Genomic DNA, 13,852 nt, shown 5'->3' with positions numbered 1-13,852 from the left:
ACAACCTCCGGTATAGCGGTCAGAGCCCTAGACAAATAGACATAAAAAATGTTTAACTATCTTTGAGTACCGTAACAAATGTAATTATGGACGGTAATTGTATACCCGGTCTGGTGTAATCCAGAAAGTGAATAAAAGAGGCTGACTACACGTTTGCCATAGAATTTGAAGCTGATTGTTCCCATGTTGTTTAATATAAGATTTAATTAGGTATAATTATTTATTTAATAACGTACTTGGATGCTTCCAATTGCGATAGATCCTTATTACGGAAACGTTCGGGTCCGAAACTAGTCGGTCTACGATCTACGTATCCCGATAAATACGCGTGAGTAAGTTGTTATTAAATAAGTAATTATGTATCCGCCTCACGAAAGTTATATAACATTAACTAGCTTTTCGCCCGCGTCGATGTCGGTTATTTCGCGTTTCCAAGAGAATTCTTCAAAAGTCCGGGATAAAAACTATCCTATGTTCTTTCTCAAGGAAACTAAACTCTCTCAACTCTATCTCTGTACCAAATTTCATTAAATTCAGTTCAGTGGTTTAGACGTGAAAGCGTAACAGACAGACAGACAGACAGTTACTTTCACATTTATAATATTAGTAGGGATTAATTGACTTGAAATCTCATACGACAAGGATTGAACAATCACTTGTTATTTAAGTTTGATTAAATTTAATATAATATAATTAACTTTCACAAATAGTTGGCCAGACATTTAGTTACTTCAAAAAGACGATTGTAAATATAACCGTTAATATTTTTATTGATAGAAACTTTGTTTTGTATTTTAGATTTTTTAGAGTATACTTTAATTAAGTCTTTTTTAATAAAAAATGTGTAGTGAGTTTTGTTTTGAATTTCTTTATAGATGAGTAGTAGACGTAGTAGTGACTAGTTGAGTAAATTAGAATCATAACGAAAATTTATTGTAATTTTGTAGTTGTTTCAATTTTATACCAATAATATTTAAAAAAATATGTTGGTTCCAAATTTTCCGAGCTCTTTTCGAGGGACCACATATTATTTCGGGTCTTGAAAAAATGATAGAAACTATAGTTTTTAAAATTCTCATCTTTAAATGAGTGTTACTTATAAAATAGTAGCTACATTTCTGATTCAAAAATGTGTAATAGTTTTGATAAAATCTTTCTGAAAATTAAATCAGTTTTTAGAAATAAGTATTTCAGTGGCGGATTGATGTGATATGAATTTTCAAATGAATTTGAGTTTATGTGGAGGCCTTTCGTACCCAAGGCAACACAAGTCTTCAATTAATAGAAGTACGTAGTACGTAAAATGCACGCATCGTTGAAGACTAAAGTATCAACTTGCGTTGCCTTGTGTACATAAACAAGAATGAAGTTTTATAGTATTAAGTCGAATATATCTACGCCCACAAGTTAGACTTTTGGAAAAAAATTGATAAACCCAGTGTTGGCTATCCCGTGCTAAAAAATTCGTTGGTGCTTGTTCAAACCAAACGAATGTAAAAATGAAGAAGTTAATTCTATATTACAATAAATAATACACTCTATAACATGTTTTATTTTATTTGAACATCATAATATACATTACATTAGAATAAATTAAATAGTTCGCTTAAACATGCAACGATTAGTCGCAGGGCGCAAGCTTTTGCTCGCCGAGGCGTCAAACAGGTAAGTAGGTCGGTCTTCAGCCCTCGAACCAGTTTCACCGCCATTGCCCTGTCGTAGGACGGTATAGTCAATTCAAATCATCTTTGCGAACGGCGCCATGTGTGTAAACGCACAACGCCACCTAGTATCAAACTAAGCAAAGCTTGTATTATGAGTACTAGACAACTGATAAACATAATCTAAGAATGTTTTAAATATAATTTGCATAATGTACATAAATGACACCCAGACACGGAACAAATGATCGTGCTAATCACATAAACATTTGTTCAGGGTGGAAATCGGGAATCGAATCCAGGTATAGCAGCCAGGGTCATTAATCACTGGAACAACTGCAGGCCAGGTGTCTTGGTGTATTACAGCTTTCTTGTGTGTCACTGTCACGAATAGCGTGATTGAGGTCACCACCTAAACCCACTGTAAGCGATGTGTCCTGGGTTCGATCCTGGGTTTGTCCTAAGTCTGGGTGTCTTTATGCATGAGTCTTGAATATTTATGGAAACTCTCGCGACACAAGGATTAAATACCTTATTGCGGGAGTCGGTTTTTTATTATTTAAATATAATTGCACGGACACATTGCGCCTCGCAAAGATGAGTTGAACTATCAGCATAGCATTTTATTTTATGACCCAGCTGTGTATGTGTAATTATTTAAGGAGAAGGTGAATAATTGCCTAGATATATGCGCTTCACACGAATGCCATTCGTAAGGCTGTAAGTACTTAGTTTTAATTTTATTTGCCTTATGGCCTTATTGCCCAGTTTTGTAAGGCGTTCCATCTCCCATAGTGTTTTATGAGTTGACGTTGCCTATAACATATATAAAGATATTGAATATATAAGCCTATATTTGCTTTAATCTTTCTTTAAGGTATACTGTCTCTATACATTGTAATGCTTGTTTTAAGGTGTAAAATTGCGAAAATGAACGTTTATTTTAAAGTTAAAAATACATTTTAGAGTAAGTTAATTTTTGGGAATAAATTTTTAGTGTCAAAGTGCATGAGTATCGGAATAGTTTGAAAAATAGTCCAAGATGTAAATGAATGAATTTTCTAAGTATGATAGCATTTTAAATGGTCCTCCTTTTGCACCCAAATACTAATTATCATACCCGTGCATAAAGTAATAGCCGAAACTATTATCTAACCTCTGTGCTGTAAATGCAATACTTAAAAACTACTTTGATGTCATGAATTGATGATTATACTGTTACTTTCAACTTTATAGTCAAGGCATAAGGTTCAAAACCGCTTGTATTAAATCTAGTGAAACATGGTGTATATTCTAATGCGTATGTAAAATATAGCTTGTATTTTAACTATTTCAGGGGCTGCCTTCCTAGACAAGTGACATTCACGCTAAAGTAATAAACGATTCAATATTATTTTTATAGAGCTTTGTCAACACAACACCTCTGCTAGAATCTTAAAAATTTCTTCAAGTGCGCAATCCAGTTTAAAATGATTCGAAAAAAAATCATCAAACAAGGTTCACAACTGAATGAATGTTGCCCTCTCTAGTTTAAGCTGATCTGAACCGGAAAAACTAATAACGAAACAAAACCCCTTCAAAAATGAAACCTTGCTGCTTGCCTTTCAAATTATTAGCAGGGCGCCAAGGATTAGATATTAGCGGAGGCCCGAACCGACGTCCCTTTAGTAAACGTAGCTAACTAAGTTTAGCTTTTATCTTACTCTGATGTAAGGTGGCGAAATGAAACCACTTAAAATCCCTTCAAAAGATTTGCGTAAATGTTTGAACCAACTTCTTGGAAGCTTGCAATAATGTCATTTGTCTACGAGAGCAGTTAAGGCGATAATAAATATCGAAACATATTCTATAATTTATACATTTATTAAATTAAACAATTACATAGACACAAAATATATGCAACTTTCAGTTCTTATATCACAATTTTAACAATTCAATTCGGGTTTTTAATGAGAATATGTCTGGATACATTGAGACATTGTGTTATGATGAAAATAAATATATCTGTAATTAATATGTAACATTTATGTTGTTATGTTTGTCTGTATCTGAATATCGGATGGTTTGATATAATTAGCGTAAAATAAATAAACTATTTAATTATGCTAGTAAAATGTTGATAAAGGCTGTAGTGTTCAGTTCACCTTGTTATTTATGAGGTCAATATCTTATTTAAGTTTCAATGATGTTATAACCGATTAATAGTTCTTTTTGTCAATCACAGACCTATTAAAACATCTAGTCAGACTAATCGAAAAAAATATCTGGCCTGTGTTTATGCTGTGACAAATATATTTATAACATGAATCAGTAATGAGTTCAGACTCCTTAAATATGTTTTGGAAATGTAATATTGTGGAAGACAACGTGGGGAAGGTTTTAAGGAGAAATTAATCTGCATTACGTCAGTTAGATTTCAATAAGTAATGGGCATGCTTTTTCCATAACGCTGAATAAATTAAAAAAGAGGTGCTCATGACGTCGAATCAATTTTTTGATTACGAAAAAACAGAGCCTATATTGTTCGTAACCGATCTGACGAATTTTAGTAATTTGACCACATAAAAATATTTCTTATACATTGCATTTATTATAGATTGTCTCATGAAGCAGACATATTTAATTTCGCCCCGTTCTTTTGTTCCATTCCGACGTTTTACATCGCATGCTTAACTAACAATAACAGCACTTATTGCACTACAAGTTTATTTATGCCGGTGGCGAAAACTGGAACTAAAACTTGGGTAATGAAATTTGACAGCTTTTGAAGGAATGACAGCGCTACTAGCGCCACTCGCCCGCATAGATAAGTTTGTAGTACTGTAATATGTATTATGTTCCGTGCAAATACCCCTATAAATGTTTAGGGACTAGAACTATTCTAGAATAACATCGAGTGATCAATTCTTTGCAAGATAAAAGAATATAAGTGATCTATACAATACACGGACTTTATACAAAATGGCGAAATTTATTACGTCGCATCTTATTCTGGAAAAATGGAGGAAATACACAGTAAACCAAAACAAAATAAAAATATCTCATTTTATTGATAGATTGAGTAAATTGACGGTTATCCTAAAATACGTCAAATAAATTATAATTGCAATCCTTAGTTAACATTTTAACTTAAATTACCGTACAAAAGTAAACTTTAACAATCTAATCTTAGAAAATCGAGCACTAAATCCGCCATTTTGTAAAAGTCAAAAAGCCATTCATAATAATATACCTTACACTTCTTGCACCAAAACCATGACTTCTGGCTTCAAATAAACATCTTTATTCGGGCTGTTATGTATTTGCTCAGCTACCGACGAGTGCCAGGCGAATGTGAGTATTATCGCCGGTACTAATCGTAGGTCGATAAGGGTCTTATTTGCATCTTCCTCTGGTATAAGTTTGTGGCCAGTTGGCATGTTGAGAACAAAAGGTAGATCGTGTTCGAGGTTCTCTCGAACGAATTCATGGACTTCATTGTAACGTTCATACACTGAAAATGTGCCCTGGAAAAAGGATAAAAATTTACTACATTTATAGAACTTTATGTGTCATGCAGTCTGAATTTGACGTCGTAAAATATTTGAATACCGACTATACGACGATAATATGAGATTGTGGACATATTTGGGTGAATAATCATCAGAGGATTTTGCGAAGAAGATTTAAGATTAATTTTGTTCATACGATAAAAAAATCATACGACTATTTAATTGTTGGGCCGTTCCAAAATGTAATTCCTATAAATTAGGACCGGCCAGAATTCTATAAAATACTCTTCTGTACCTTCGAGAATTTATATTTTTTAAATTGCTTTTTACAGTATTATTTCATCATATAAAGTTTACCTGCAACAGAATGCCGTCCGGGAATCGAACCCTGATGATAGCAAACTTGTATTTCCGCATCTCTCTGAGCTCGTCTTTCTCTCGCATCGCTTTAGTTCGCAGCATCTGACTTCTTTCTATAGCTTCAGTCCTGTAGAAGAAACCAAAGTATACATATTAGTAGTATTAATATTGGGTACAATGATTATATGCTAGACGTTATTCTTTAGTGCTTGGTAGATTTTAATAGGCAATACTTGGACCTTTTTTTAATATTTGTTCTCCACAGCTAGCCATGAAGCTTGAAAGGGTAGGGGAATAACATGGTGTCCATAAACAGGGTGAATAGAAAATACTTTTTTAGGGGGTCGCTTGTTTTTGCTTACTTGGAAATGCTTAAACACAATTATTTTTTGAACTGCTTGAGAACTTTCATATAATCTATATATTTTGACTTTTTAAACGTCCAAATTTTAATAAAAACTCTTTTTCTATCTATACACTTTACTGTTTTACTTAAAAAATAGTACTGTAACTAGCATATTATTAAAATGAGGTTTAAGGTTATATTTTAGCATTCCTTGGTGTACTTGTCTCACCTCAACTGTTGTTCCCTCTTAATCTCTTCTGGAGAGAGAGCATAGAAGGACGGCGGCAGTTGCACCTTATGCGCGGCTTGAGATGGTAACAACACTTGCAGGTTCCTATCCAGCTCTAATTGAATGGGTTCGGCTGAGCGGAGAGCGTCTATGAGGCCCTGGAGAAGTAGAGCAATTAAATTATAGGAATTCGCATTAATACAAGTAGCGGTCACGTTTCGACGAGGCAGGTAGAGGTGAGAAATGAAAACAACTTAGTTCAAGTCAGAGTAGGCTTGTCGACGCGTAGAATTTTGGAAGAGGGGAATTCGTGACTTGAATAAAGGAAATAAAAGATTATAGCTTGTTATAGAAATACGAAATATTTCTTTATGGCAGAAAGTGCCAGAAAAACTAACCTTTAATTTCAAAGATTACTGTTATAAACCAAAACCCAGCGGAGGTGAATTATAGAAACTAGAACTTAACTTCATTTATATTGACCCAGATAAGGTATACGTGTAAAATCAAACATAACATAATAAATAAATTCTAGTTACCACCAAACTTTCAATTGAAGGGACATTATCCCTCTGAAAGACGAGAAAGTCTTCGTCAACGCCCTCTGGGTTAGGCAGCTTCGTTTGCGTGAAGCCAGCCGCTAGTAACAACTCCATCGAGCCTTCTATAGGCTGTACCCTCTCAGCAAATACCCTGAAATTACACTCATATTATAGAGACGAAAATTTGTGTTTCTGCTTTGTCACTTAAAAACCATGGTTTATTAAAAGTACAGTTACGAGCATTGTTATTTAATACTGGTCTACGGGATTTTAAAAACATTTAATACACATGTACAAAGACTCAGAACAATAGTCTTTAGCATAGTAACGCACTTAGTTCATTACCTATATACGGGACTTTACAAACATTCAATACACAGTGCAAAGACTCAGAACAAGCAATTGTGGATCACACAAAATGGTTATCTTATGTGGTAGGATCTAATCTATACTAATATATTAAGCTGAAGAGTTTGTTTGTTTGTTTGAACGCGCTAATCTCAGGAACTACTGGTCCAAATTGAAAAAATCTTTTTGTGTTGAATAGACCATTCATCGAGGAAGGATTTAGGCTATAAACCATCACGCTGCGACTAATAGGAGCGAAGATAGAATGGAAAATGTGAAAAAACAGGGCAGGTATAAATCATAACTTAAATCTTCTACCCACGGGGACGAAGTCGCAGGCAACGGCTAGTCTAAGATACGTCGCGTTCAGTGGGTTTGGCGTGTTGTCTTAAAAACTCAGCTGTCCGGGCACATATTGAAGTAAACGTAAGTTAAAGTAAATGAGTATGTTACCTGTTACTCATTCTTATCTTTTGATACTTCTCTTCATCGGGATGCGTTACAATGTTCTCTAAGTACTTGCATAGTGTTTCCACACATGTTTCAACCTAGAAACGGAGTACACAAAATAATTAAATCGGCACCTCAAATTGCAGTTCAAGTGTATTTTGAATGCAGTTAACACGGCGGCAATAGAACTGGTAACCAAAGTGCAGTCCGATTGCACGCCGACTGCAATCAAACTGCACTTGAACTGCTATTTGCAGTCCATCAGTCTAGAGCCTAAATGATGCAACTCGACTAGTTTCAGACCCAACCGGAGTCCTTAATCATGAGCGTTACTTCGCGCGCATAAGCCGTTCAGTTTTTAAGTATGTTTGTAGTTCTAATCAGTACAGTGGTTATGGTAAAACATTTATTCCTAACATTCAACAGTTTGTTAAAAAGAAAGCTATGATTTACCTTTTCCCTATTACCGTTACATGATTGTATCATGAGACAGGCTGTCAGCCCTCTCTCTTCCTCCAACTGCTCATACAAGAACGTTTTTATATTTTTCTTCCATTCATCGCGCGGTAATATATCGTTGCTAATTAATGGGCACCTGGAAACAATATTAAAACATGAGTATATTATTATTTAAGTAGTTGGTTAGAAAGAGTCAACAAATTACCTAAAAAGGAAAAAAATCGGTTGGGCTCCAAATTTGTGGATATCCTTCGTTATTTTTTTTTGTCGTCCTCTAAAAACTTCTGGCCGTAGCAACGTATTTGTTATTAAAGCGACAGCAGAAATACATAGTTTGTCTATATTTCAATTGTCTAACTACCACTGGCCTTGAGATACAACCAAGTGATGGACGGACAGTGACGCCTCAGTAACTTTACCCTTTTTGAATGGAACCTTTTCTTAATTCTATATTGTATGTATTCAATACAATAACCGAAAAAAGTGAACAAAACAAACTTAAATTCTCATCTATACTTCTATACTCTATACTAATATATAAAGCTGAAGAGTTTGTTTGTTTGTTTGTTTGTTTGTTTGAACGCGCTAATCTCAGGAACTACTGGTCTAAATTGAAAAATTCTTTTTGTGGTGAATAGACCATTCATCGAGGAAGGCTTTAGGCTATAAACCATCACGCTGCGACTAATAGGAGCGAAGATACAATAGAAAATGTGAAAAAAACAGGGCAGGTATAAATCATAACTTATATCTTCTACCCACGGGGACGAAGTCGCGGGCAACAGCTAGTATTACATAAAATCTTTTTATATTTGTCATTTGTAATAGAATTCTTACTTAAAATAGACTCCACTGGCCGCATAGTTCCGTGGCACGTCGACTTCGACCTCCCGCGGTTCTGGAACCGTGTGTGCTGATTTGGATGTCGATTCTGATGCCTTCGAGGCTCTTTCATTCTCTAATTCTTTCTTCACTTGCGCCTAGAATTAAATTGTTGATTTTTTTTATGGTGGCTTTTTAATGTTACTTAAAGTTAAAAGATTGCTTGACATACAGGAAGTATACTATTATTCTAAAACCAGCAAAAATGTTGTTATTAACTTAAAGCTAAAGATTCCTTTAGAATGAATGTTTGTTGAATTCTTCTGTACTTAAATGGCTATAATTAAACATGACAAGGTGCCTACATCATATTTCGAAAACTAATTTGGTGACTATTATACCTATAATCTCATTATTACCATTTCCTCTATTACAGGCTTATAATATTGACTTAACAAACCTGTATAGCAGCCAATGACGTATTAAAAGATGGATTCTCTCTCTTCTGCTGAAGCCTAGCCAAAGCTGCATCAGCAGCCACCTTACTCTCCTCCGACAACCCCGACCTCTTCACCGGGGCCTCTCTTCTTGATGCATCGGAACTCTGACTGCTAAGTGTCGACTCGCTCAACTTGTGCCCCGGACCCGCCATTTTAAATTTGGCATCGACCTTTTTCTTTTGAAAGAACTTCTTTATTCGGTCCGCCATCTTGTTTAGATCCTAGGTGTGTGCTCTTTTGGTAGTTTGAGTTTGGATACACTTTCTTTTAGTTGTTCAATTGTTGCTGATGTTGCTGATAAAAAAGAAACATTTGTTAATTTAATACATTAAAGAGTTAGACAGTACAGTTCTACTTATATAATAACTTGTTGGGGTTTGCTAGCTTTTAAATAGAAAGCACAGGGTCTACCGCCACATTTTGAAGAAATATTTTGATAGTTGAGGTGTGTCAGTGTAACATACAGTGAAAATCTGCATCTCTTTCCTACAATTATTACTTTAAGATATGGCAGTTGGTTGCAGCACTGGCTGGGATCAATAAAAGAAAGTAGGTATACTATATAGGAGTTAGTTGTCAATGCTTTACGCCTGTTAGAAACAATAACTGATAATTTTTATCACAATAATCATGTATATGACTAATACTATTTTTGTTTATTGGTTTTCCAGATTATAATGGCACAACAGTCTTCCAGTCTCTATTTCGCATCATATTTAAGTGAATCAGAATATACATGGTGTGTCTAACTTCACTTTCTATCTTATACAGTATGTTGAAAAAGTACAAAACAACTCCACAAATTATATTAAAACTATTGTTTTGTTATCAAATTGTTTATCACACCTGCATTATCCTGATAACATTATATTTTAAGTTAAAGGTTATACTGACATAGTACAATGAACTACGTTAAGTGCCCTTGGTACAATATTTACTGTAATTTTATTACTCTGTGGCATGCTAACAAGGAGTTTGTTTTATATTATACTTGGTTTGTGAGACAGGTAATGTATATGTTTGTAATGAATATAGTTAATGCATGATGTAACAATTCAATAAAAAACAAAAAAGTCCTTTTTCTTATTTTGAACTTACAAGGATTTGTTTTGATGGCTAGATTTTAGCCTCAATAAAGTAGTTTAATTGCGAATTAAATATCTGACTCAGTTAGTGCATAATATGATTTCATTTTATATAGCATCAATTTGGTGATAATTTTACTGGTAATGGTGTTTTATTGTAAGAATAATAAATAAATATATCAGATTTGAATGAAAATTTAAGCTCTTGCGTCTAAATAGTAACTACACTATACAAATCTACTAAGACTCAGTATATATACATAGCCCACATACAACAAAAGCTCTTCTAAATACATGATATTAATTTGTAGAAGCGCTCTTTGCAGGTGCTAAATATACCCAAAGTTAAGTATACAATTAATCAGGTAGCAAATACAGGAAAATATTTAGCTTGGACTAAATAGCATCTAAAAATATGCATGTAGTGTAAATACTACATACTTCATGTCGGGAAGCATATTAGCCCAAAAATAGAGGAAATACATTGAGAAGCACTATTTACTGTTATTGAAAACTATGTTTTACCTCTATATCATATAAGTTACTGCAGTAGTGATGTGGTGCATTTGCAACTTAAATAACATTAAACTTAGTAAGTATATCTTATGATGTAACATTGCAAGAAAACACAGGGGTGATTTTCAGATATTAACAGAGGCATTAGACTTAAATGGATGTGTCTGATTATAGAATAATAGAAAGCACAGCATTGTATTGTTCATATTCTTAGATGACAGAGTTGAATATGAACGATAAAAACACAAAATGGAACAACTATGTAAACAATAGAAAATTGCTTTGAAAACCACTGTAAAATGTTAATGTAAGTATTTAAACATGACGTATTAGTAAAATGAGTGATGAAATAAAGAAATAATACAGAATAATGACTCACCGGGTTTCATAAACCTCTCCGATATACGATTGCCGTATACTCGCCACGAAATAAAAATCAATAACAATGTAAACAAGAGAATCAAGGAAAACGTCTTTAAAAGAAGAAATTGGAACTCGTTGAAGTAGAAAACCTCAGCGAGCTCGTCGTAAAACGATAGCTCAGGGAAATTAACAATAGATTTGGGAAAACTCTCGATCGGCAACGACGAAACGCATGAATCGAAGAAATCCCTCGCGAAAGACAACGTATCCCCAATCTGAAGATACAGAGCCTCGTACAGGGTGGAATTAAAAACAGCGTTGTCGAATAACGACATTACACATAAAATTTGTATGTTTAATTACAAATAATTTGAAAAATAAAATAGATCATAGTGAATTCTATTGACCGCATGTCACTTTTCTTTGACAGATACATAAGGTCGGTGTTGCCACTTAAATATTTAGTCATTCTCGTTACTTTTTTGAGCGAGTTGTATTTTTTTTAATTGAAAAAATAGTTTCTACCTTGTGCAGGTAAATGTAAGGAATAGAAATGTTTGCAAAGTAACTATTTTATATTGGGAGAAGGCGGGCTATGGTAATTTTAACCGACTTTTAAGAGGTTCTTAATCATCTCTTTTTTATGTTTTTTACCTTAGAACTTCGGACTGGATGTAACGTTTTAACCTGACATTGCTGCCGTTTGTTCCATTTAAAATTCATCAAGTTTGGCAAAGTAGTTTTTATAATAAATGAAGACGGTTGTACGTCTTTCGTTCAAAAACACTATTAACAGATGGCCGTTTGATTTTAATTTTTCACATTCCAGTATAACATTTATTTTATTTATCTTTTCGAGTAAAGTATTTAAGATTGACGAGTTCATTATTTTATCGAGTTGTCTCGCATTATTGATGACCTTTATGAAATTTAATGAGCCCTTTCAACTGCCTCAATTTAAATTGAAAACAAATGTCAATTTTAAAAGTATTCAACAAAAATATAAATATGTAGCACCAGCATTGACGTGATATGCTTAAGTATCTAATCACTAATTGTTTGACGAGGAAAATGCCACGATTTTTGCAACAATAAAATTTAATGGTCTCTATGAAGAGCATGCAATACACACATGATGTTACATGGTTGTGTAAAAAAAAACTATTATTTATTGGACAACAAATGGTTTAATCGTCAGTTTAACGTATTCTAGAACGCTATGGGAAAATCTAAACAAGTAGATTGATGTTTGATGACAATTTCTTTTTCGTGTTGAGGTATCAAAAGCTTTTTGCCTTTTCTAAATTATACGTTTTTCAGCGATGGGAGGCAGTTAATGTGGCGAATGATATCCTTACTTATCCATCCATTTTTGAATTCATTCATTCCTTTTCTTTTTAATTTACTAATCTAACACAATGTATGAATATAACTTATATAAGCGGGGTTGACGCGATATAATGTAATTTACAAATTTTTATTCCAATAAAAGATTTTGAAACAATGGTGCAAACTCCAAGCAACTTTTTACCCACAGTTGTGTCGGTTTATCTTTATTAGCAGAAATCGCATTTGTATAATTTTGAGGTAAAACATGTAAATATTTATTTTTAGAGTTGCACAGGAAGTACCCACTCGATGTTTTAGTAGCTACATCGCAAAGATATCAAAGCGCTTAGCTTCTATTATTTTTGCAGATATAAGTGATAAAACTGAAATTCAGTTGGATACCTATTTTGTCTGAGATGCACCTTTTAAATGATGACTTAATTTTTGAGGGCTACGATAAGCTCCGCATGACATGATTTCTTCGAGAAACCTAGAGCGATTGAAGGAACTGTCAATATTAATGGTTTTGAAAGCAGGTCTTCTTATTCATGTAGGAAAAATAGGGAAAAAAGTTGTAACGAACACGCACGCACATGAATCAATCAACTTAGCTTTCTGTGCTTTATTGCTGGACAAAGTCTTCCCTTATGATGCGCCACAACACTCAGCCTTTAGTTCGACCCCACCTTTTTAGATCTTCGGTCTATCGGGCTGCAGCGCGTCCCACACTACGTTTAACGGCACAGGGTCTCCACTCAAGGACTCGTTCACTCCAACGGCCATCGGTAGACATGGCCAGCCCTCCACCACCACTTCGGATTGCTGATTCCACAAGCTATTTTGGTTAATCCAACGTTCTTCTCCGGATAATCAAATTTTTGAATTCATTACTTAAAGAAATTAAGCGTAACTTGCTCCATAGCTCGGAGTGCTCGGACCTATTTCCCTGAGAATAAATATAATCCCCAGAAAAACATATCAACTGTTTTTCTGTGAATGGATTGTTGGCACATAAAGTACACTTAAATTTAGTTTCGGATGCGGCTATATATGCATACAGAAGTGGTCTGCAAAAGCTTTTTACAATCAATCGTATGTAGCAGCGGTATTATATCTTCTTATTACCTAACTAGCGGATATTGTAAAATAAGATAGGTGAGTACAATCAAAGTTCATTGGGTATTACTCGGGGATCTACCCACGCATATAAATTCAAGGGGTTATTTGCATTAGAACTTGAGGACTACTACTACCTGTTGGACTTCTAATATCACAATTGTGGAAGCGTGATAGCGCACTACACGGTAGAGCGGCATCCCTTTTCAACGAGTACACTAATCTTACTTTAAAA

At 34.2% G+C, this 13,852-nt stretch overlaps 1 protein-coding gene across 2 annotated transcripts; it reads right to left on the bottom strand.

Moving 5' to 3' along the window:
• Nucleotides 1-1,539: 1,539 nt before the first annotated feature.
• Nucleotides 1,540-11,611, bottom strand: LOC113499144 (UBX domain-containing protein 6). Of its 2 annotated transcripts, none has more exons than XM_026879486.1 (10): nucleotides 11,189-11,611; nucleotides 9,169-9,502; nucleotides 8,724-8,866; nucleotides 7,881-8,022; nucleotides 7,431-7,525; nucleotides 6,627-6,780; nucleotides 6,088-6,245; nucleotides 5,510-5,639; nucleotides 4,899-5,167; nucleotides 1,540-1,713 (listed from the first exon to the last, which is right to left on the bottom strand). In XM_026879486.1, the coding sequence occupies exons 2-10, from the start codon at nucleotides 9,415-9,417 to the stop codon at nucleotides 1,584-1,586; spliced, it is 1,470 nt and encodes a 489-aa protein (XP_026735287.1). In that variant the 5' UTR covers nucleotides 9,418-9,502; nucleotides 11,189-11,611; the 3' UTR covers nucleotides 1,540-1,583. The 2 variants fall into 2 exon arrangements, with proteins under 2 accessions (XP_026735287.1, XP_026735289.1); XM_026879488.1 differs by having other exon boundaries at nucleotides 1,632-1,713; nucleotides 4,894-5,167.
• Nucleotides 11,612-13,852: the final 2,241 nt, after the last annotated feature.

Source organism: Trichoplusia ni, chromosome 12, assembly GCF_003590095.1.
Source record: "Trichoplusia ni isolate ovarian cell line Hi5 chromosome 12, tn1, whole genome shotgun sequence".
In the NCBI taxonomy this organism is placed as follows: domain Eukaryota; kingdom Metazoa; phylum Arthropoda; class Insecta; order Lepidoptera; family Noctuidae; genus Trichoplusia; species Trichoplusia ni.
The sequence above is the reverse complement of the archived record's forward strand: the minus strand, read 5'-3'. Positions and strand labels throughout refer to the sequence as shown.

Excerpts from the sequence above, each read along its gene's own strand:
- LOC113499144 (XM_026879486.1), bottom strand. The coding sequence starts at position 9,417 with ATGGCGGACCGAATAAAGAAGTTCTTTCAAAAGAAAAAGGTCGATGCC. Across the intron at positions 8,023-8,723 it reads GCCAGTGGAGTCTATTTTAA|GTGCCCATTAATTAGCAACG; the intron begins GTAAGAATTCTA and ends TATTGTTTCCAG. Across the intron at positions 1,714-4,898 it reads ATGGTTTTGGTGCAAGAAGT|GGCAATGGCGGTGAAACTGG; the intron begins GTAAGGTATATT and ends GTCCTACGACAG.